Below are 20,558 nucleotides of genomic sequence, written 5' to 3'. Positions count from 1 at the left end.
AGAGCAGTAGCATCCCCACCCACGAAAATCACTTTCACGATATATCATTAGCCCCTACCTCTCACGGGATGTTACCACGTGCGAGACCAGTAAACTTACAACTTACTTCCTGTCCGGCCCCTCCAAAGGCTCGGTAAACCTCCCGAGGACTTTTGTAGATGGGTCAAGCAAGTTTACCTTGTCTTTCTTTTCATCATTTGAAAAGCGCTCAGAAAATTCTCTTTCAAAATGACAACACTTATAACACACTGATGAGATATATCTCATCCGAGAGTGTCTCGCGCTTATGGTGGTCGGAAGCATGGGGCACGCGAACCCAAAGTGAGCACCGGCCCTAGCGTCGTTGGGACTTTACCGGGCAACGGTCTCATCAGGATAAACTCAAGATTATGGTTAGGACTGAGAAGACATTTTAACATACATAGGTGCTTAAATCAATGCACCCATACTAGAATTAATGAGCGTACTTGAGCGTATATTTTGACAGAATACGAAGCAGAATACGTCGACTTCAGCCAGTTCAAGAACTCAGAGACGAATAGTCTGTCACTCATTCCGGCAGCGACTTGTTCAGGAACAGGGTTTGCACGTTGCAAAATGCTTTCAGACCATTCAGTCCCCATTCGCTCCCGATCCCACTTTCCTTGTGACCACCGAAAGGGGCTATCGGCGAGAGATCGAAGTGCGTGTTGACCCAGACATTGCCCGCCTGTATCTCCCTAGCGACACGAGTAGCCTTTCGGAGGTCGTTCGACCACACGGAGGCTCCAAGCCCCATGGTGGTGTCGTTGGCGCGATCAATCACGTCCTCCTCGTTTTGCCAAGTGAGAAGCGGCACGATGGGTCCTGTACAAAGATTAATCTCTGAAGATAGGGGCTGCTAGGAAGAGGCGAGGACGTACCGAAAGGTTCTTCAACCACGATGCGCGACTTCTCCGGCGGCCGATCGATAATGGTTGGTTTAATAAAGTATCCCTTTTCCGGTTCGTCATCCATCTCACCTCCGAGAGCCACCTCCCAACCCTGTTTGGCAATGTCGTTGAAAAAAGTCTTCACTCGGTCATACTGCATACGGTTCTGGAGTGGCCCGTGAGTGATCCCTGTCTTCGTGCCATCGCCAAAAGCGAAGCTTCCCGCGTGCTTGACCATGGCCTTTTTGAAATCTTCATAGATGGATTCATGAACATAAATCCTCTTCAAATTTAAGCAAATCTGACCCGAGTTTAAAAATGCCCAGACTGCAATTTGTTGTGCTACTTTTTCCACATCCACATCCGGGAAAATGATCGCAGGATCATTACCGCCCCTGTGCGACAAGTTAGGTCCGTGTTTCTGCTTGTCAAAGGCTCCTAGCTCAGGTGGGCACTCACAGCTCAAGAGTAACGCGCTTCAGTGTCTTGCTGGCACTCTGCAAAACAGCTTTCCCGGTAGCCGTGGATCCTGTGAAGCTGATCTTGTCGATACCGGGATGGCTTGTGAGCCAGGGACCGAGGCTATCGTCACCGCTTAGCGACTGGACAACACCTGGAGGGAAGAGCTTCTGCGCCAGCTCAGCTAGCTTCAATCCACAGTATGGAGTGAATGGTCTATACCCTGTTGTCAGTGAAGGATTTCCTTGATAGTACGGTAGTGAGGGTTGGCTCACGAAGGCTTGACGATAATGACGTTTCCAGTCAGAAGCGCTGGCGCGATCTTCCCCGTGGCGAGGAGAAGCGGGAAATTCCATGGTATTATGGCTCCCACCACACCGATAGGCGTGTAGCGCGTGATGACTGTTCTCTTCTCGGTATCCTCGATGACATCTTCCGGCAGCGAAAGGTCAGCCATGCCCCTGATCCAGGCGATGGCCGCATCTGTCTCGGCATCTGCTTGCGGAATCTAATCAACTGATCTCAGCACATGGATATCGTCGTATCGTGCACATAAGCCAGGTTCAATCTCACCGGCTTTCCTTGCTCGGTTATAAGCAGATCCCGAAACTCCACCCGCTGCGACTCGATGGCGTCGGCGAAAGCCAACACCGCACTGCGCCTGTCATCGTACGGGGTCTTGGACCAGGTCTTGAAAGCCGCCTTGGCTGCAGTGACGGCACTGTCGAGATCGTCTTGGGTCGCGACAGGGACCTCGGCCAAGGGCATAAGATTGGCTGGGTTGACGCCGTGGCGAGTTGATTTTGTAGGGGCGCTCCTGCCATTGATGATCTGTACAAAATTGTCCTGGAAGTCTATCTTCAGATCTAACTTGCCGTTGGTATGGGTGGCCCCTCCGCCGTTAGTCAGAGTTGCAGACATGATGTACTACTTGAGATATAGTATGAGTGCTTCAATATGCTGGCTGCTATGAACGATAAGATCTTGATTCTAAAGAAACCCCGCATGTGCTGTAGTCCACAAGTGAGGGGGGCATTTATATATAACAAGATGAAACTCCTTTACATAGCGCTTACGAGGACCCCCTCAACCAGTACACGGCTACCTCGTCATGTCCAAATTCTCACCTTTTGGAATATTTAAACCAACCTGGCTGTCGGGTTATTTATTCAGTATACGATGCCATGTAGTTGTGTTGCTCTTTTCGAGCCATCCATGTATAAGCATTGCTACCACATCGCAAGAAACCGGTAAGGCTTGGCTGTAGCAAAAACCCGGTTCTATGGCTCATGCCAGATCCAGATCTACCATATCGGTCCGGTGTACGGACCGGTTGCAGATCTCATAGGAGCAGCATTGTCCAATCATGGGTATTTGAAATTGGCAGTCGGACTGCTGCTAAAAGTGGCGGGGCGAACCTTGGATGCTTTCCTAGTTTTGGCGCGGTTTGAGACAAGCCTAACTGGAAAAGAGAGGTTGCACGCATTTGCGCGATCTTGGAGTCTGAGTTCATGCGCGATTGTGGTAACTGCTAGCAGGGCAGGCAATATGCTAAACTATGTCTGTACATCTTCTTGTAGGCAAAATTTGGATGAGGCATATGTAGTCTACTCAAATACATTTTTAAATCGAGGAGATTGAATTGAGGTCCGGATGCATCAAGCGATTTAAATGTGCAGGTGCTATCATTGGATCAAAGTAACGACTTGAAACCAGGCAAAAGGTATCCTCGAAACAGCACTGAAGCCGTTCCGGTGTCTAAATCGCACAATTTGCACAATAAACACCAGTTCACCAAACAAGAACTGGTTTTATGGCAACGCCTTCTTCCATGTCCTTTAGCGCTTTTGGAAAGTCCTTGGCTGAGTAGAATTTGACCAACTTATCCACAGGAAAACGTCCTGCTTTGTACCACCTGATCATGTTGGGAATATACTGGGAGATAGTAAGTAAAGTGAGCAATCTTACACCTTGGACTCGCTCCTCATATTGCTTCGATTCTCTATAACTCACCTCCTCCGGGTACACGCTGCCTTCCATCGATCCCAGAATCGACTTTCCGGTCTAGCCGATTGTCAGCGAAGAAGTGAAGCGGAGAAGACACATTACGTACAAACATGTATCGCACGAGCGATATTTCCAGACCTGCATCCATCGGTGGGCCACCCAGAAGAATAAATTTCCCCTGGTTAGCAGTGAATTCAACTCCCTCTTGTATCAGGGGCACAACCCCTGTTGCGTCTACCGTGATTGAAGTTCCAGCGCCTCCAGTGATGTTCTTAATCTCTTTCACCAGACCTCCCGTCAAGAATGATGTGTTTATAACATGGGTTGCGCCAAAGCTTTTCGCTAGTTCCAGCCGCGACACTATTCGATCTATGGCAATAATAGTTCGACAGCCTCTAATTTTAGCACCCTGCATTCGAATTAGATCCTAATTCATTTGCAACTGATAAGGGGTTTACCGCACCATAATAGCCGCCTGCCCTACTGCACCAAGTCCAATCACTGCGATCTTGTCCGAGGGCTGGGCGGTAGCGAGTTCGGTGATAGTCCCCGCTCCAGTCTGAATACCACAGCCAAGTGGTGCAAACATCTTTAAATCATCGTCGTCATCGAGGAGGTGCGTAATTTTCACCAAAGATGTTTCTTTGACTCTGGTCAATCGCGAGAAGCTAGACTGTCCGAAGAACGACCCGCCGATCGCCTCACCGGATATCCCTTCTGGTGAGCCCATGAAAGCGTCTGTACAGCCGCCAAAGTTGATTTCTGTAAATCCGTGACAATAGCCCGGAGCGCCATCTTGGCAATTATAGCATTGCGTACAAAAGGAAAACGAAAGTAGAACTCTATCGCCGTGTTGGACTTTGGTGACTTTTGATCCGATAGACTTCACATATCCAGCACCTAGTTATTGAAGTCGTCAGCCATTGCCTATGAGTCTGAAGGGGGTAAAATGTGACCTTCGTGACCCAGGACTCGTGGATAAGGTGGGAGGCCAAGAGAAAGTGCTTCATCCGGAGCGCTTCCGCAAATCAAGTCAGTGTGACAAATACCGGATGCTACTAGCTCAACTATGGCTTCGTCATCTGCAGGAGGTGCTATGGCCACCTGCTCGAGTGCCCATTCTCTGTTCCCGTCTGACGGTGCACGACAGACAATAGCTTGTGTTTGACTGTATTCAGGTGACGCCATACTGCAGGTTGTAGTGGTCCAAAGCGGTGGGCAAATCTTCAAAGAAACACAGGGCAAGCAAAGTATGACGGCTCATCACTGTCATCTTTTTCTAATTTCGATGCCAGAGGCGTGAAAGCATGACTCGTCTCTGCTGTCAAGGACCCTCTACGCTTGCGGACCGGGAACGGTTGTCCAGTGCCGCGAGCTGGAGAGGAAGCTGCTGAGCTTGTGCCGTCCTGACCCAACGTTTTTCTCCACACTTCTCTCCCCGCGTCTCCCCGCATTAGACAAATAGAGTTTCGTTACCCCAGATGGTAAGATCTCCTCGATCAGGGGCCGAATCATGGGGTTGCGGCCGGATCACTGCACTGTGCCAAGGGGAAGACATACCTGTTGGACTCAATGCCAAATCCAGAATCCTCACACAAGATCTCGATGGACGGTCCGAGTACCCGAGTGGTCCCAATTTTAGTCCAAGAATCTTCAAGAAGATAATGTTCCAACCCAGAGGAGTCTTTGCTTGTCGATTAGTGCTCTGTCGAGTCCTCAATATTTCGATTACACAACGAAATGGCTACTACGCTGACAACTGTACGTGCGATTGACGCTAGTCTGGGCCATTCAATTCCTCGTAAATTAATCATCCTCACAGGCCACCAAGGTCGCGGTCTCCAACGGGACAGACCATCACCCAGTACAATTGCCCCCTTACTCGCCGCCCCACGACCAAGGCAAGCCTCAGTTGCCCGAAAAGACTAAAGGCAAGTCTGGAAGGCAAGCTCAGGCAGTGGGAGATTTTGAATGGGGCCCATGGACTATACAAGGTAAGCTCTCAATACACTCCTGGCCTACAACAAACTCAAATACGGTGATTGACCCTGACTAACAGATGTTCTCATACCACCTAACGCCGGTCGCGGCATGGTGAAGAAGTATCACCAGCGCCGAACACTATATCAGTATACAGCAATGTCGATTTTCGGCCTGTGGATATTCAACAATGTCTCGAATCCCGCCTACCGAGCCGCTGCGTTATGTCTACTGTTCCCCGGAGCAGGCTTCACTGCCATCCCGTCGCTAATATCCTACGCGGCTTTTCTCGTCACCGTAATCCTAATACCGGTGTCGCTTGCCGTATGGTTCATGATGGGTGGCATAGTCTTTCCATTTGCGTTGTGGTTCGGCTCTGCCGCTGCTGCAGGATACCTTGCTGCCGATCAACGAATCCTGGACAAAGCTGGGCCGGTCTGGGTCGTGCTTTGCTTTGCAAGCCTGGCATGGGTCATGAACTATGCAAGTCGCCTCAATGCGGCCGGCTTCACCAAGGCACAGGAGCGAAATAAGTATCTGATCTCGGCCGTGGCGGAGCAGATGGCAGATGCGGTGCCCGCGCCGGTCCCCGGATCGCGTGAGGTGGATCTTGAGACATTGCGCCATGTCCAGTGGACTCTCGAGCGAGGTCTTTCTGCTAAGGATGACTTCAGCTACCATGACATCATTGAGCAGTTTCAACCGTCTGCTATTCGATACCAGCTGAATAGTGTTGTGGATGCGCTTTCCATCTACCAGTGCCACTACACCCCTGGATTCCATGGGTATCTGTCAAAGGCATCACAAAATTGCATTGAGAAGGGCCTCCAGAAGAGAGTTATGAAGTGAGTGAAGCCACTATCGCATCTGAGCCTCTGTATAGTTGTCTGACGTAAATATTAGGTACTGGAAGTGGGAGTCTATTTTTGGCAAACTTAAGTTCAGCGACTGGGATCCGATTAAGAAGGATAACATCGTGAGTGTGGACAATTTCATCTTTAAAGGAGCTGTCTGACCGATTATACAATAGATGGTCACTGGTTATCTCGCCAGTGCGATGGGACTTTACGAGCAATCGACTGGAGACCGACGTTATCACAAGAAGAATTGCCTTGAATTTGTGATCGACGACGGCAAACACTACAAAACGGATTTTGAGGGCCTAGCCGACGCACTGAACACTAATATGACAGACAACCCTTACTGTCTTTATCCCTGTGAACCAAATTGGACCTATTCTCTTTGCAAGTAAGACTTATCAAAACAATATACGGGCATGAGCCCGACTGCGACATTTTATAGACTGACATGTGTCTCCGCAGCCTTATCGGAATGGCTGGTTTGACAATTTCAGACCGCATTCTTGGCCGTGACCTTAGTCTGAAATTGCGGAATCGCTTCGAGCGATGTTTGGAGGAGGAATTCACCGAGTGCGATGGGCGCATCCTACCCCTGCGCAGCGAGTTCACTGGCCTGACGGTAAGCACACCAATTCCAACTCGGATCAACTTAGAAGAGATGAGACACAGTTGCTGATCCGACCTGTGTTCTTCACATAGATACCTAACATATGTGGCGTTTCAACCGATTGTATCAATACAATGCTTCTGACGGCCTATCTTCCACACCTGGCCCATCGGAATTGGGCAATGATCCGCAAAGAGAACATTGCCTACAATGAAGAAAGCGAGCTCCAGGTGCTCAACCTAAAAGGCGCAGACCTGATGGACCCTTGCAACTATAAATCCGGAAAGGGCGCAGTGCGGGTCTTCCTGGCAGGCGCCGCTGGTGAATTTGGTGATGAGAAGATCCGCAAGGAGGCAATTGACCAGGTTGACACGAAGTTCTACCCGGTGGAGAAGACTCCAAACGGTGCATTACGCAACGTTGGCCTGTCGGCTTCGCTGCAATCTATTCTCTTGATGGCTCGGCTGATCCGGCACAGAGACCTGGCGAATGCTACCCTCCATGGTCCGGCCGACAACGCACTTCAGGGCCCAATCCTGGAGGAAGCCCCATTCCCTGACGTCCTGGTGGCGAAGGCATACAGTGAAGATGGCAAACAACTTGACCTTGTTTTGTACAATGGCAAAGAGCCCGGAGTCTTTAAGCTGGGATTCGAGAGACTGATACCGGGGCAGGCGTACTCCCTCAGCACGGGAGATTCTGTCACTGTGGATGATGAAGGAAAGGCAAGCGTGAAGGTCAGGGTGGATGGCCGGACCCAGATTTTGTTGAAGCCGGCTGCGTGAAGTGTACCTTGGTTGCTTTTCTATCTGCGTTCGCTTCCCGACCGGGACCGTCTCACGCGACCTCTAATTATTTGACACAACCGACAACAACCAGAACAAAGCTCTGAGAATGTACTCACCTTGAATTTCATCACGTGAAACCATAAAATTTGGAGTATCACAATGAATCCTACACACATGCGTCTTACACCAGAGTATCACCCTGGGGGTTGTTCAGGTCGAAGAGACTGGTCCAATTACTGCATCCTTGCGACTGGGCTAGTTTCCCATCGGAATGAAAGCTGGATGGTAATTCAAATCTCGAGCATCTCTATGTTCCCGTGTAATAACAAGCCACTGCCATTGCATGTCAGGCCAAGTCTCTGGCGGGAAGCAATTCCGTCATTAAACAGGACCAAATACCCAGCATCTATATCCTGGTGCATTATGGCCGATTCGATAATTGTGCTCCATCTATCAGATGCATTATGCAATTCATGGATTCTATATACCGCAGGTTCATCGCAAATACTATGTCAACGAACTAAGCGATGCCAGCTGGGACTGGAGCCAAAAGCTCTGCAAAGTGATGAACATAGATGAACATGACATCAATGTTGCTGCAAGGGACCTGATCAAACTTTTTCAGTATGCGTCTGTAGCACTGAGTCAATCAGAGGAATTGGGCTTCCTCACGGTGTTAAAGTGAAGCCGAAGGGTGAGAATCCTGCTGCCATGCTTAAGGCTATCACGTTGTATACAGCCACCCACGTAAGGTTGAATCGAATTTGCCGTTGCGTGAGCTGCGCGGCTCTAATAAGGAGACTGACTCCATTGAGTGATGAGTTAACAATGGTAACGGCGGCACCCGTGGTCGGAACCGCGCCCTCGTGGCAGATGCGAATGCCCACGTCTGCCGCCGCGAGGCTCAGTGCGTCGTTGAGCCCGTCACCAACCTACATCATGAATATTAATTGCCTTGAATTGTGGTGATAGTGATTGGAAGTACTCACCATGGCGACAACCTTACCACTGTCGCGGATCATATTGACATGGTGTAACTTGTCTGCTGGAGTGGCTCCAGACGCTAGAATGGGAACCTGTAAGCACACCGAGACTCGGTTGGCAGCCTTTTCAGTATCGCCTGTAAGCTGATATGGGTCAAATATTCAGTAAAACCTTTCCTGGCTGGTATAACGAGATGGGAATGTCATGTAATACTTACCATGCCACAACTGTAGCCCATGCCTTTGAGTTTCTGGATAGAGGTCACCGCCTCTGTCCGGATAGCGTCCTTGACAACGTTAGCTGCATAAGAAACCCGGAGTGATCGCCTATACTGTAAAGACTTGACTTACAACAAGGAAAACTGTTCCCGCATACACTCCATTTACTGCTACATGGACGAATATCGCGCTCTCATCGCTAGGGAAGCTTTCCCCTGACCAACAAGACACTTTGTGTCGTTCCAAGTATCTCCTGCTCCCCAAGACGATCGAATGACATTGTTTCTCCTCTCCATTCAGAGCGACAGAGCCAGATAACCCTCCACTGTCCGAATCATTTGCGGCTTGAACGGATCCGAAGCTCTTGAACTTTATCCATGACTCACCAAGCCGCTGTACTCCCGCAGAGAAGATTGCATTGCCAATCGGATGACCAGAGGCGCCATACTCTTCTAATGCACATATCATCGTCCATAACTCATCTTCCGTGAGTGATACTTGCTCAGGGATCGTCAGCTTCTCCACACGAAGACACGCTTCCGTCAGTGTCCCAGTTTTGTCAAAGACGAGAAAGGTCGTGCGAGCGAGCCTGTCGATAGTAGAAGCCCCACCTGTAAGGAGTACCCCATTCTTCCGCAGGGAGTCTACATAGTATAGTGATTAGCAGATTAGGACAGGAAGCCAAGGTGATATTGCAATTATGTTACACTTACAGGACGCAGCGACTATAGCTGAGGGTATGGCTGAGCCAAGAGCACATGGACATGCGCTGACAAGAATTGTTATAGAACGTGCAACACAATGTCGTAAGACGTCGTAGGGACTTGTAGTGCCAGAGAGCAGATATTGCTCAACGACGGGCACCATAGCTGCAAGAAGGATCACCACGGTTACGAAATACCGTGTCAGGCTCTCAACATAACCATATGTTCCTTCTTTTGACGTATTGAGGCTCGTCACGTTTTCCACCAGTTGTGCGTAGAACGAATGGCCTTTCTCTTTGTGCACGACGCAATTCAAAGAGCCGTTCAGGTTGCGAGTACCACCATAGAGGAAATCACCCACTGTCTTCTTTGCTGGCATAGATTCCCCGGTCACGACCGCCTGATTTACAAGTGACGACCCAGAGATAACATAGCAATCACAAGAAATCACAGAAAACGGTTCTATGATGATATGATCCCCGGGCCTCATGTATGTACTTGGGACCAACTGTGATTGGGGTTAGACGAGGCAGGTTGAGTATTAGAATAAGAGCGTCACCATCTCACTTACTTGTCCGGATGAAGAGAGTCTCGTGAACTCTAATTTCATAAGTGGCTTATAGACTTCAAGAAGATCTTTTGATGACTGTCGACGAGACAAAGCCTCCAAGCAGCGCCCGCCCAAGATCACAAGGGTGAGTCCGACTGTGGCGCCATGATATGAAGAAGCGAGCCCTCCGCGAACGAGAAGGTCGACTAGCGTGAATGACAAGCCCAGGCAAACGGACAGTGATACAAGCGTATTCATGCTAGGGTTGGAGTGGTACAGGGCTTTCCATCCATCTAAATGGATCCATGCGACGTGACGGAACTGACAGTATGTGGCAAGGGCGAGCGCAAGCCACAGATTGAGAGCTCTCAATCCCGAGCTCGGCCACCTATGCTCGAGTTTAGAGACGGCATATCCAATAGTCTGCATCAGAACTGCGTAGCGGGCAACCCTGGCGAAGCTGTCCTTTAGGTGTTCTACCTCCTGCCTTGACTGAAGCATGTCGATGATCTCCTTGGGAGACCGAGGCCCTATCTCAGCACTGTAGCCCACAGAATTCACAGCGCTAATGAGCTGCTTCTCGTCCACGGCTTTACCCTTCTGGGCTACCACCGTGGCTTGCTGTAAGGGAAGAGAAACACGGGCATGCTCGACTGATGGGATGTCTGAGAGCGCGCGTTGGACAGTGCCTACGCAGGCAGCACAGGTCAGTCCGGAAAGCGAAAGGACCAGTGCAGATGGCTGTGATGCAGGCTGGCTTGATGTTCCGCCTTTTGTATGGAAACTTGAGTGAGTCTCAGACAGTTCTGACCCGCCATTCTCGTTATAGCGGATGCTCTCGTCCAAGTCGAGGAACTGGCAAGCCTTGACGAGGGTACCTATGCACAAGGCAGCAATATAGCAACATGCCATGATGAAACGGGCCAGTTGAAACAATGAAGGTGCATTTCAGCCAAATTGGACCCCATTGCATGCTGAAAAATGGCGGTCGTAAAGAAGCACATACACACTGTTATGACGGACCGTAGACCCGAGTTGCGGAGAACTCGGATTGGGTGCGGAGTCGAACCCAGGATAGCGCATTGCCAACGTGAGAGTGCAAATTGGTTCAGCGTGTGTGATTGGTCATTTCATGATGAAACACATAACATGGATTGTCAACGGATTGTTCGCTAGGTAGCACGCTGCCTGAGTTGATGAGTGGTAATACCAGACTCAGCCTCATGGAATGACCATACCTGCAAATCTGATCGAGCTCTGTGTAAAACAACCCAATCATATGAACAACAGTTGCAAGTCTAGATAAGACATGGTCTGTAGATTATAGATAACGCATCCTACGATTTCTCTGTCCCCGAATCTACTGAGCAGAGGATACTGCCTTCGTCGACGGCGTCACCTTCCTTCCATCTAGTTCGAAATTTACCAGCGGCATCCACATAGATGCTCAGCTCCATCTTCATACTCTCGGTAACCATGACACGCTCCCCTGGCTCTACATGGTCTCCGGGACTTTTGAGGATCGACAGGATCTTACACGGCATTGGTGCCTTGATCGTGGCTGGCTTCCCAGTTAGTTTCGAGTCCGCCTCGACGAGTCTCCGCTGGCTCGAGTAGAAGGAAAGCAATGTTTCCCGACGAAATTCCAGCCATTCGCCAATATCAGGCATATGCAAGAGAACACGATCTGCTTCGCCTGACCCCTCACTCCTGTCCTGTGCTGAACGCAGAGCCATATATGCCTTCACTCTTTTACCGTTGATTGTGATTTCGAACAATATCGCATCACTGGGAGTCAGCTGATCGGCCAGACCTTCAGCCTTGATAATATTGATGTGGTATCCTGGCCCTTTAAATGCATCGCCGCTGCGTATCGCTCGACTGATTTCGTTGTAAAGCGCAGCCGGCTGAACCAGTCGCGACGAAGAGCACGATTCCGCCACTATTTGGTAGATGTAAATTCTTTGTGCATCGAAATCTGCACTTCCGGATGGTCGTAGTAGACATGAAATTGAGGAGCTGTACGAAATCACTTCAGAGCTAGAGCTGAAAGGGTCATAACTCTGGTTGTGGAATCTTGCACGCACTCCTTGGAAAGCGGCTCGGCCTGGCAGTCGAAGTTGCCGCAGTCTTTCCAAATAGATGCTTGGAACCAGTGGTAGATATTCCGGCAGATGCTTGAGATATGGATTTCCGAGCAGATCTGGGAGGTTGAAGGGAATGAATGCCGTCGTGTATCCCAGGTCTTTGAATGCGTCATGCAACAGGCAGCTCTGGAGAAAAAGCTGGTTGGTCTTGACTCCCATGCAGGCGGTGTTGGCGAGCTCCCTCGCCATGCGCTCAATGGCTTCGGATCTGGTAGGAGCCCATACCACGATCTTGCAGATCATAGAGTCGAAGAAAATGGACACGGTACACGGCGACCGCATAGCCGTTTCGTACCGTACTACGGAGTTGAATGTTCGTCCTAGTTGCGCCGGTCTCCATAGCATGATATTACCGTGGTCAGGGAGGAAATTCCGACGAGGATCCTCCGCGCATAGCCGGCACTCGATCGCATGTCCCGTCTGCTTGAGTTCTTGCAAAATAGGTAAATCCCGAAGTCTGCCGCCTGATGCCACGAAGAGCTGCAGTGCCACTAAGTCGACTCCGGTTACCTCTTCAGTGATCGGGTGCTCAACTTGGAGCCGCGTATTGACCTCTAAGAAGTAAAACTTCATCCCGGCCGTGTCAAATACGAACTCGACAGTGCCGGCGCCTTCGTATGCTAAAAGCTTGACAATACGGATCGCAGTATTGGCCATCTGCGACCGCACTCTGTCGTCTAAGAACAAGCAAGGGGTCTCTTCGATGACCTTTTGATTCCGTCGCTGCACAGAGCAATCCCGCTCGAAGAATGAGACTGCCTCGCCGTGCCGGTCGCCCACGATCTGTATTTCGATGTGTTTGCTTTTCTCAATGAACTTCTCGAGAATACAGTCACTATGTCCGAACGATTGCTGAGCCTCTGACTGCGCACTTGCCAATTCGGTTTGTAGCTGCTGAGCGTCACGCACGACTCGCATCCCCTTGCCACCTCCCCCAGCAGCAGCCTTCAGCATCACGGGAAACCCGATCTCTGTTGCTGCCTTGACTAGATCGGCAGGGTCTTGACTTTTCCCCGAGAAGCCTGGAATCAGCGGCACATCAGGCGCATGCTTCTGCAAGTACTCCTTGGCCAGACGTTTATCACCCAAAGCCGACATAGCGGCCCCACTAGGCCCGACGAAGATGAGGCCGGCTTGCCGAGTGCGGTCAGCGAATGCAGCATTCTCACTAAGATATCCATACCCGGGGTGGATAGCTTCCGCCCCAGTAGCAAGGGCAGCCTGGATGATAACATCAATGTCGAGAAACGGATTCTTCAAGCTGCCTTTGATGCTGCCGATGCACACTGACTGATCTGCTTTGGTGACATGTTGCGATGCAGAATCTCTACAAATGCTGTTAGTTTGATTGATATATTGCAAGGCTCAACATGGATTCTCCCACTTACTCCTGGGTATAAACAGCTACCGAGGCAATTCCGAGCTCCTTACAGGTTGAAATGATGCGACAAGCGATTTCGCCTCGGTTTGCAACCAAGAGCTTTCGAATTCTGGTGGTGCCGTCTTTGACTGGAGGGAGCGCTGCAACAAAGAGCTCACGGTGATATGAGACTGAGTATGGCATTTCAGGAGTCAGACTGGCCAGTTGCTTTCTATTCGATCCTTCCAGCATGATGATTCTTGCCCAGTGCCACCTCAAGTATCATTCGTCTATCACGAGTTGTCCTGCAAGGATAACAAATATTTGAACGGCTACCTGTGATAGCACTTGAGTTGATTTTCGTAGCGTTCGGTACTAAACTTCTCTGTACTACCTAGACTATACTAAAGGGGAAAAGAATTACTGGATCGAGTCCCAGTAGGGTTTACTGCACCAGCGGTCTGCCTAGTGACGTGCTGCAAGGATAGGCAAGCTCCGGGAAACCCGAATTTTCCCTGCAGGTCCAGTACAAAGGTCAGAGGATTTTCGGGGGGGGGGGGGGTTGACCGGGTTGCGACTGAATTCGATCCGGTACAAGAAAATGACGGACAACTTCTCTTCAGCACGGCCTGTACCGCGGTGCCGCTTCGGCAGGATACGATCGGTCCGCTTCCGTCCGTGTGCCCGGGCAAGTGTGGAGAGACGGACCGAGGTCCGCATCCGATCCCGGTCGCCAGATGTGGACGTTCACCATCGGGCCGCAGGGCAGGCCTGACCTTCCCGAGTTGCAGGACACAGAACACCCCGTAAGCAGTCCCGCTTATTGGTAGGCTTGTTCAGGGACTCCGGGGAAGATTCAACCTGGATACCACATTGAATTTCGTTGGCAGGGCTCTAGAGAGCAACCGCACAGGCAGACTTAGTAGGCACTGGAATGCTATACCTACCAGGGGGAAGGGGGGTTTTGAATAGCATAACAATAGAATGTCAATTAAATATTGACATTGTGTTGACATGTAATCAAGGTTTTGACAGTATTAATTTTTGTATATCTGTCTTTATTTGTGCGTTGTTGATATGAAGTTGTTGTTGACATGAAATCGTTCTTGACATGCTTTGACATGATGTCAACCACAACATCAAATCCCAAAAAAAAGCCTATCACAAGCCTTTCAAGAATCGTCCCCCACCCAACTCTTCATTACTTCTTTTCTGGCTTGACTATATACTATGAAATGAGCTACGGAATTACGGAAATATCTAAAAATAGAAATAAATTTGGAATCTATAAGGGTAGTTTGGACATGCGCTGATATGGGTTGACATGGGTTAACATAGGTTAACATAGAATCAACCTTAACATCATGTCGACATAATATTAGCCTTTTGATTAGATTTTAACCTGGCAATTATTTTTTAGTCTTTTGTTAGCATTTTGTTATTATGTCCAAATTTTGATTTAATGTTAATATCATTGCAGAATATGTGTGTATTGCGAAATCATGTCAGAAACCCCCCCTCCCCCTGGTAGGTAGTAAAGCTTTCAAGTCTCTCGGAATCAGTGAATTAGGACAGTCGTAGTCCGCTTGATGGTACCCCATATATCGATAGGAATCAAATATTTATCAGGGACTTCCCATGATGCTTAAGTATGTTATATGCAATACCAAAGACTTCAGATTCTAGCCAAGAGCCGGTGGCTCTGTGTATCCTCAACGGTGGGCAATTTAACGACTTCCAAACACATGCCCAATACGTCTCTTGTATCTCGGGGATCGATCACCCCGTCGTCAACCAGAATTGCGCTCGTCGCATAGCACTCAGCGTCCTTGATTGCCTGGTCTCGGAGCTCCTGCGTCCTGGCCTTCCCCTCCTTGACCGCCGCCTGCGACGCAGGGCCATCTGGTGAAGTCCTGGCTTTTGCTTGCTGAATGTTCTCCATAACACCAGCTAGCTGGTCAGGCCCCATGACACTGCACCGTCCTGTTGGCCATGAGAAGAGGAATCGAGGCCTATAAGAGCGTCCAGCCATGGCATAGTTCCCAGCGCCGTAGGAGGACCCCATGATTATGCTGATGTGAGGGACTTGAGAACAGCTGACGGCTGACACGAGCTGCGCGCCAGCCTTTATTATGCCGGCATGTTCTGCCTTGGGCCCAACCATGAAACCTGTGACGTTATGCAAGAATACAATAGGGATGAGCCTGCAGCTCAGTGTTAGCTCGCCATATGATAAACTAAAGCAATGTCAGGTCTGGCATAATCGTACTCCTGATTACAGGTTCTTATGAATTGTGCCGCTTTCAGTGCCTCTTGTACGTGTATTATCGGCCGTTGGTTGGCAACTATGCCAACTGGGAATCCTCAACAAGCCTTGTTAGTGATTAATCACCAATGGTAGAGCTAACCCCACCTAGAATATGCGCTCGAGCTGTTATCATGCTTGGGCCGTATTTAGGTTTGAATTGCAGTAGACGTGAATCGTCCACAATGCGCAGCAAAACCTCACGCATATCAAAAGGCTTGCGAATGTCCGGGTCAACCAGTGACAACAGATCTTCGATCGGATAACGAGGAGGTAAGGCGGGGATAGTCTTGTGAGCTAACAGATTCGGTGATCCGGGGTCCGAAGCGTAACCACCCATTCACGGGCTTTTTGTATGGCATCGAATCTTAACAACTGTCAGTGTTTGGCTCTCAGAGGCCCAACGGATAGCGAATAGCGTACTCATCTACCGCAATTTGATCTGCCAGTCCAGTCGTCGTCGCATGTATGTCTGCTCCGCCCAGCTCTTCGGCAACGACAGTCTCTCCAGTAGCCATCTTGACTAGAGGTGGCCCAGCAAGAAATACCTGGGCCTGCTTCTCAACAAAAATTGTGTAATCTGATAGTGCCGGATGGTAGGCCCCTCCAGCAGTCGAAGAGCCAAAGACGATGGCACACGACGGTTTTCCTTGCTGTGATCTTAATGCCAGATCGCGGAAAAGCTGTCCTCCTTTGTGAAACACTCGGAATTGTTGCGGGAGAAACACGCCAGCCTAGGTTGAAAGATTAATATTTTTCAGACAAAAGGGATGAGGGCCAGTCTTGCCTACCGATTGAACCAAGGAAATCAGCGGCAGGTCGTTCTCCATGCCTATTTCCATTATGCGGTTCACCTTCTGCACTGTGTACGCAAGCATATGCGCCTTAATTAGACATCGTTATAAAATTGAGTCAATATGATTCGAAAATCGAGAGCACATACCTGTGTATTCGTTCCACGCACCGCCATCTTGAGTTGGAATGTGGGACATTAGTAGACATCGTGTACCACTGGAGAACAATACTTCTGTCAGTCTTGGCAGTAGACACCCCCGGATTCTGGAGCTAAGAACCATTGGAATGAACCCACCTGACTGTTCCAATGCCAGCAATTATATTGGCGCAATTGTTTGAAGTCGGTAATTTGTGTCCAGCAAATGGGCCGAGCTCAAGGAATGGCGAGTCGAAGTCCAGCAGTAAGGCGATGCGATCTCTTGCTGACAGTGGGCAGAAGCATTAGCTTTTGAATCATGAACACGGATTGGAATAGACAGAGAATCGTACGCAAGAGTTGTCCTCGATCTTGATGCCTGGAACAAGATGCAACGCTGCCCTCTGACGAGACTTCCTTGAGCCGCTCTTGGAAGTCCTGCAAAATCCCCTCCCATTTTGACCGCACGCCCTCCAACTCGGGGCCCCGAATATCAACGGATGATCTTTCGACGGGAAAAGATTGACCACTCGCCATGTTTACAAAATAGTTGACAAATCCTTTGTAGATGATGTCGAGTCTCAAATCGTTAGAAAGCCGTGACCTATCATCCCCCAGAGTTGCTAATTCTGAAGATCCTGGTTATGCACCGCCCAGCTAAGATCTGCCGGACCGGCTTCCGCATACGACCCCGGTGATTGCGGGTGCAATCACATAATTAGATACATCATGAGACAACATATCATGCGAAGCAGATTGCAGAATCTAATTCAACTGAACCAAATGTTGGTGATTGGTTGTAGTGCACCGTATTTTTGTTAGCCCATTGCTCATCACCATGGCATCACCCGAATCGAGAGAACAGTCCAAGACGCAGTCGCTTCACAATGACCACAAGAACGAAGACTCATTGGTTTATGGGCCCAGTGTACCGCCTCTATGGAAAAAGACTCTTGCAGAAATAATAAAAGAACAAGCGACCAGATACGCGGAGAGAGAGGCGGTAATCGTACCATGGCAGTCAGCCCGCCTCACCTATGCAAGACTCGGGGAGCGCAGTGCCCTAGTGGCTAAGGCTCTTCTGGACACTGGCGTCAAGCGCGGAGAATGCGTGGGAATTATGGCTGGAAATTGCTACCAGTATATCGAAATTTTTCTCGGGGCTGGGAGAATTGGCAGTCCTGCCGCCGTGTTTAACAATACGTTCTCGCCTCAAGAACTAGACACAATGATTGCTCGTACCGGTAAGTTCATGAGTGATGTGTTTGCAAGCCTCTGAAGAATGCGCTTGCTGAGTTCGTATATATCTCGGAAGGCTGCAAGGTGCTCTTCATTGCTCCAGAAATCGGACGCCGAAGCCTAGCCGGCCATGTACAGGCGGTTCTTCGGACTCTTGGATCAAAGTCGTCGATTCGTCACATTGTCTCACTTGCAGAATCCCCGAGTCCTAGCCATGGGGCTAATTTTCGAAGTTATACTGACTTCTTGAACTGTGGACAATCTGTCTTTATAAATGACAGGACTTTGGACAGGGCTGAGCGAAAAGTTGCCTCGTCAGACGTGGTGAACCTGCAATTCACCTCTGGTAAGCCTCTCCAGCTATATTGATGGATTGCCACTTAGAACATGGAACTAGGAACCACGGGCCTCCCAAAAGCCGCTGCTTTAACCTATGAGTATGCCTCTTCTTCACACACTGTACTCGTCATTGCTGCTAACATATTATAAAGCAACATAATCAATAATGGCCGCTATGTCGGATTCGCTATGCAATTAGCTGAGAACGACGTCGTTTGCTGTCCGTGCCCATTATTCCACTGTTTTGGTCTTGTTATCGGGTTCCTAGCGTCTTTCTGCTCTGGCAGCAAGATTGTATTTCCGTCTCCAACATTTGATGTGAACTCTACACTCAATGCTGTGGTCAATGAGAAAGCCACTGCACTTCTCGGAGTACCAACCATGTTTTTGTCGATGCTCGAGGCATTGAAGAGCTCTTCTCACCGAATCGAGACAGTACGGACTGGCGTGGCTGCCGCTTCACCAGTCCCTCCATCCCTAATGAGCCGCTTAGAACGCGAGATGAATATTTCTAATATGCTCATCGCATATGGTATGACAGAGACAAGCCCGGTCACATTTATCACATCTCCTAAAGACAGCCGTGATAAAAGATTCACCACCGTGGGACGGGTTCTTCCACACACCGCCGCCAAGATTGTGGACGCTGATGGCAAGACCCTTCCGCGCGGGGCTCGAGGAGAGATCTGTACTAGTGGTTTCGCGTTGCAGAAGGGCTATTGGAGGGAAGAAGCCCAGACTCAAGAGGTGATGAGACCAGACACGGATGGAATCACATGGATGCACACAGGTGATGAGGGGTTCCTCGACGATGCTGGCTATGGACATGTCACCGGACGGATCAAGGATATCATTATTCGTGGTAGGTCTTCGATGACTTCCAGCCACTTCTAGCTTCATTTATCCTGATCCCAAACTGACATATTAATACTCAAAAACGCACAGGAGGCGAGAATATTTCCCCAGCTGAGATTGAGGACCATCTGCTTGGACACCCCGGAGTCAAAGAGTGCTGCGTGATTGGCCTAGACGATCCCCGGTACGGTGAAGTGGTATCCTGTTTCCTCAAAGGCACCGAAGGAAATCGACCCAGGGAACAGGAGATACGAGATTGGGTCACCTCAAGCCTGGATCGAATCAAAGCTCCACAGCATATTTTCTGGCTAGGTGACGAAGGGGTGGACCAAGAACTGCCCAAGACCGCAAGTGGGAAGTACAAGAAGCATTTGATACGTGAACAAGGAAACGCACTGTTGAGAAAGCAGAAAGTTCGGGCGAGAATATAAATACAATGACGTACTTCTCATACACAAGATCGACATTGCATAGATGGCCAGCCTTAACCAGAGGCAGCCTAAGAATACTCAATTTGCGGAACAGTATGCGCTTAGCTAGGATCCGAGTGAATTCAACAACTCCCTGTTCGAATTGCAGTCAGACCACCACAGAACAAAAATTTCTCCAAAACTCGAGCTCTACACAGTATTACACTTGATCCAATGGCCTTTGACCCATGAATTTGGATGTCCCAGGTTCTTAAGACGGCGAAATGGGTTTGGAACATGTCTTGTGCGGAGTATCTCAGCTCACCAAATTCCCATTTCCCGAACCCTGTGGCCGGCCCGGGGATGTGCGGGCATTGGGGCCCGGACCGCTTGCCCAGACAATTTGACGGGCCAAGAGACCAGGTAAAGCTGACCCATTTATATCGAATGTCGAGATGGTGGCTCGGCGCCAGCGCATAACTTAAGCTAGATTAGAAACACGCCCAATCCGCAACGTGATACTAGCGACTCGAGTTTGAAGCAGAGATGGCAATGGTTCGCATTTTCGAGGTTGGACCAAGAGATGGCCTCCAGAACGTCAAGCCAACCATCCCGACGAATACCAAATTGGATTTGATCTCCAGGCTCATACACACTGGTATCAAAGATATTGAGATAACGTCAGTGGTCTCGCCTCGAGCAATTCCTCAGCTCGCCGATAACCATCAAATCCTTTCGTCAAGTCTGGTGCAGAACATCTTGCGAGAAAAGCCAGGCATCCGACTATCCTGTCTGGTACCGAACAACAAGGGCCTGGGAATTGCAGTCCAACATAAAATCAAAGAAGTGGCAGTGTTTGTCAGTGCAACTGAGGGTTTTAGTCGGGCGAATATAAATTGCTCTG

At 49.6% G+C, this 20,558-nt stretch overlaps 5 protein-coding genes across 5 annotated transcripts; 1 reads left to right on the top strand and 4 right to left on the bottom strand.

Annotated features, from left to right (window-relative positions):
* Nucleotides 1-550: 550 nt before the first annotated feature.
* On the bottom strand, nt 551-2,291 carry J7T55_001567 (uncharacterized protein; the record flags this gene model as incomplete). The annotated part of the gene is made up of 5 exons (XM_053130042.1): nt 551-846; nt 903-1,306; nt 1,371-1,586; nt 1,646-1,878; nt 1,944-2,291. 5 exons carry the CDS (start codon nt 2,289-2,291, stop codon nt 551-553), a joined length of 1,497 nt encoding a protein of 498 aa, XP_052991827.1.
* Nucleotides 2,292-3,161: 870 nt separating this feature from the next.
* On the bottom strand, nt 3,162-4,565 carry J7T55_001566 (uncharacterized protein; the record flags this gene model as incomplete). Its single annotated transcript, XM_053130041.1, has 5 exons — nt 3,162-3,305; nt 3,384-3,434; nt 3,484-3,712; nt 3,836-4,139; nt 4,427-4,565. 5 exons carry the CDS (start codon nt 4,563-4,565, stop codon nt 3,162-3,164), a joined length of 867 nt encoding a protein of 288 aa, XP_052991826.1.
* A 552-nt stretch (nt 4,566-5,117) lies between these two features.
* Nucleotides 5,118-7,609, top strand: J7T55_001565 (uncharacterized protein; the record flags this gene model as incomplete). Its single annotated transcript, XM_053130040.1, has 7 exons — nt 5,118-5,138; nt 5,200-5,371; nt 5,437-6,202; nt 6,261-6,333; nt 6,388-6,605; nt 6,680-6,836; nt 6,917-7,609. The coding sequence occupies 7 exons, from the start codon at nt 5,118-5,120 to the stop codon at nt 7,607-7,609; spliced, it is 2,100 nt and encodes a 699-aa protein (XP_052991825.1).
* Nucleotides 7,610-8,132: 523 nt separating this feature from the next.
* On the bottom strand, nt 8,133-13,827 carry J7T55_001564 (carbamoyl-phosphate synthase subunit L; the record flags this gene model as incomplete). The annotated part of the gene is made up of 9 exons (XM_053130039.1): nt 8,133-8,244; nt 8,360-8,544; nt 8,602-8,739; nt 8,814-8,896; nt 9,201-9,458; nt 9,528-10,026; nt 10,090-10,946; nt 11,495-13,542; nt 13,604-13,827. 9 exons carry the CDS (start codon nt 13,825-13,827, stop codon nt 8,133-8,135), a joined length of 4,404 nt encoding a protein of 1,467 aa, XP_052991824.1.
* Nucleotides 13,828-15,250: 1,423 nt separating this feature from the next.
* On the bottom strand, nt 15,251-17,348 carry J7T55_001563 (3-hydroxymethyl-3-methylglutaryl-CoA lyase; the record flags this gene model as incomplete). The annotated part of the gene is made up of 6 exons (XM_053130038.1): nt 15,251-15,779; nt 16,304-16,614; nt 16,672-16,742; nt 16,824-16,891; nt 16,971-17,097; nt 17,165-17,348. 6 exons carry the CDS (start codon nt 17,346-17,348, stop codon nt 15,251-15,253), a joined length of 1,290 nt encoding a protein of 429 aa, XP_052991823.1.
* Nucleotides 17,349-20,558: the final 3,210 nt, after the last annotated feature.

The sequence above is a fragment of the Diaporthe amygdali genome (assembly GCF_026229845.1).
Source record: "Diaporthe amygdali strain CAA958 chromosome Unknown NODE_21_length_814164_cov_65_183785, whole genome shotgun sequence".
NCBI lineage: Eukaryota > Fungi > Ascomycota > Sordariomycetes > Diaporthales > Diaporthaceae > Diaporthe > Diaporthe amygdali.
This window is presented reverse-complemented; position numbering and strand designations above follow the sequence as displayed.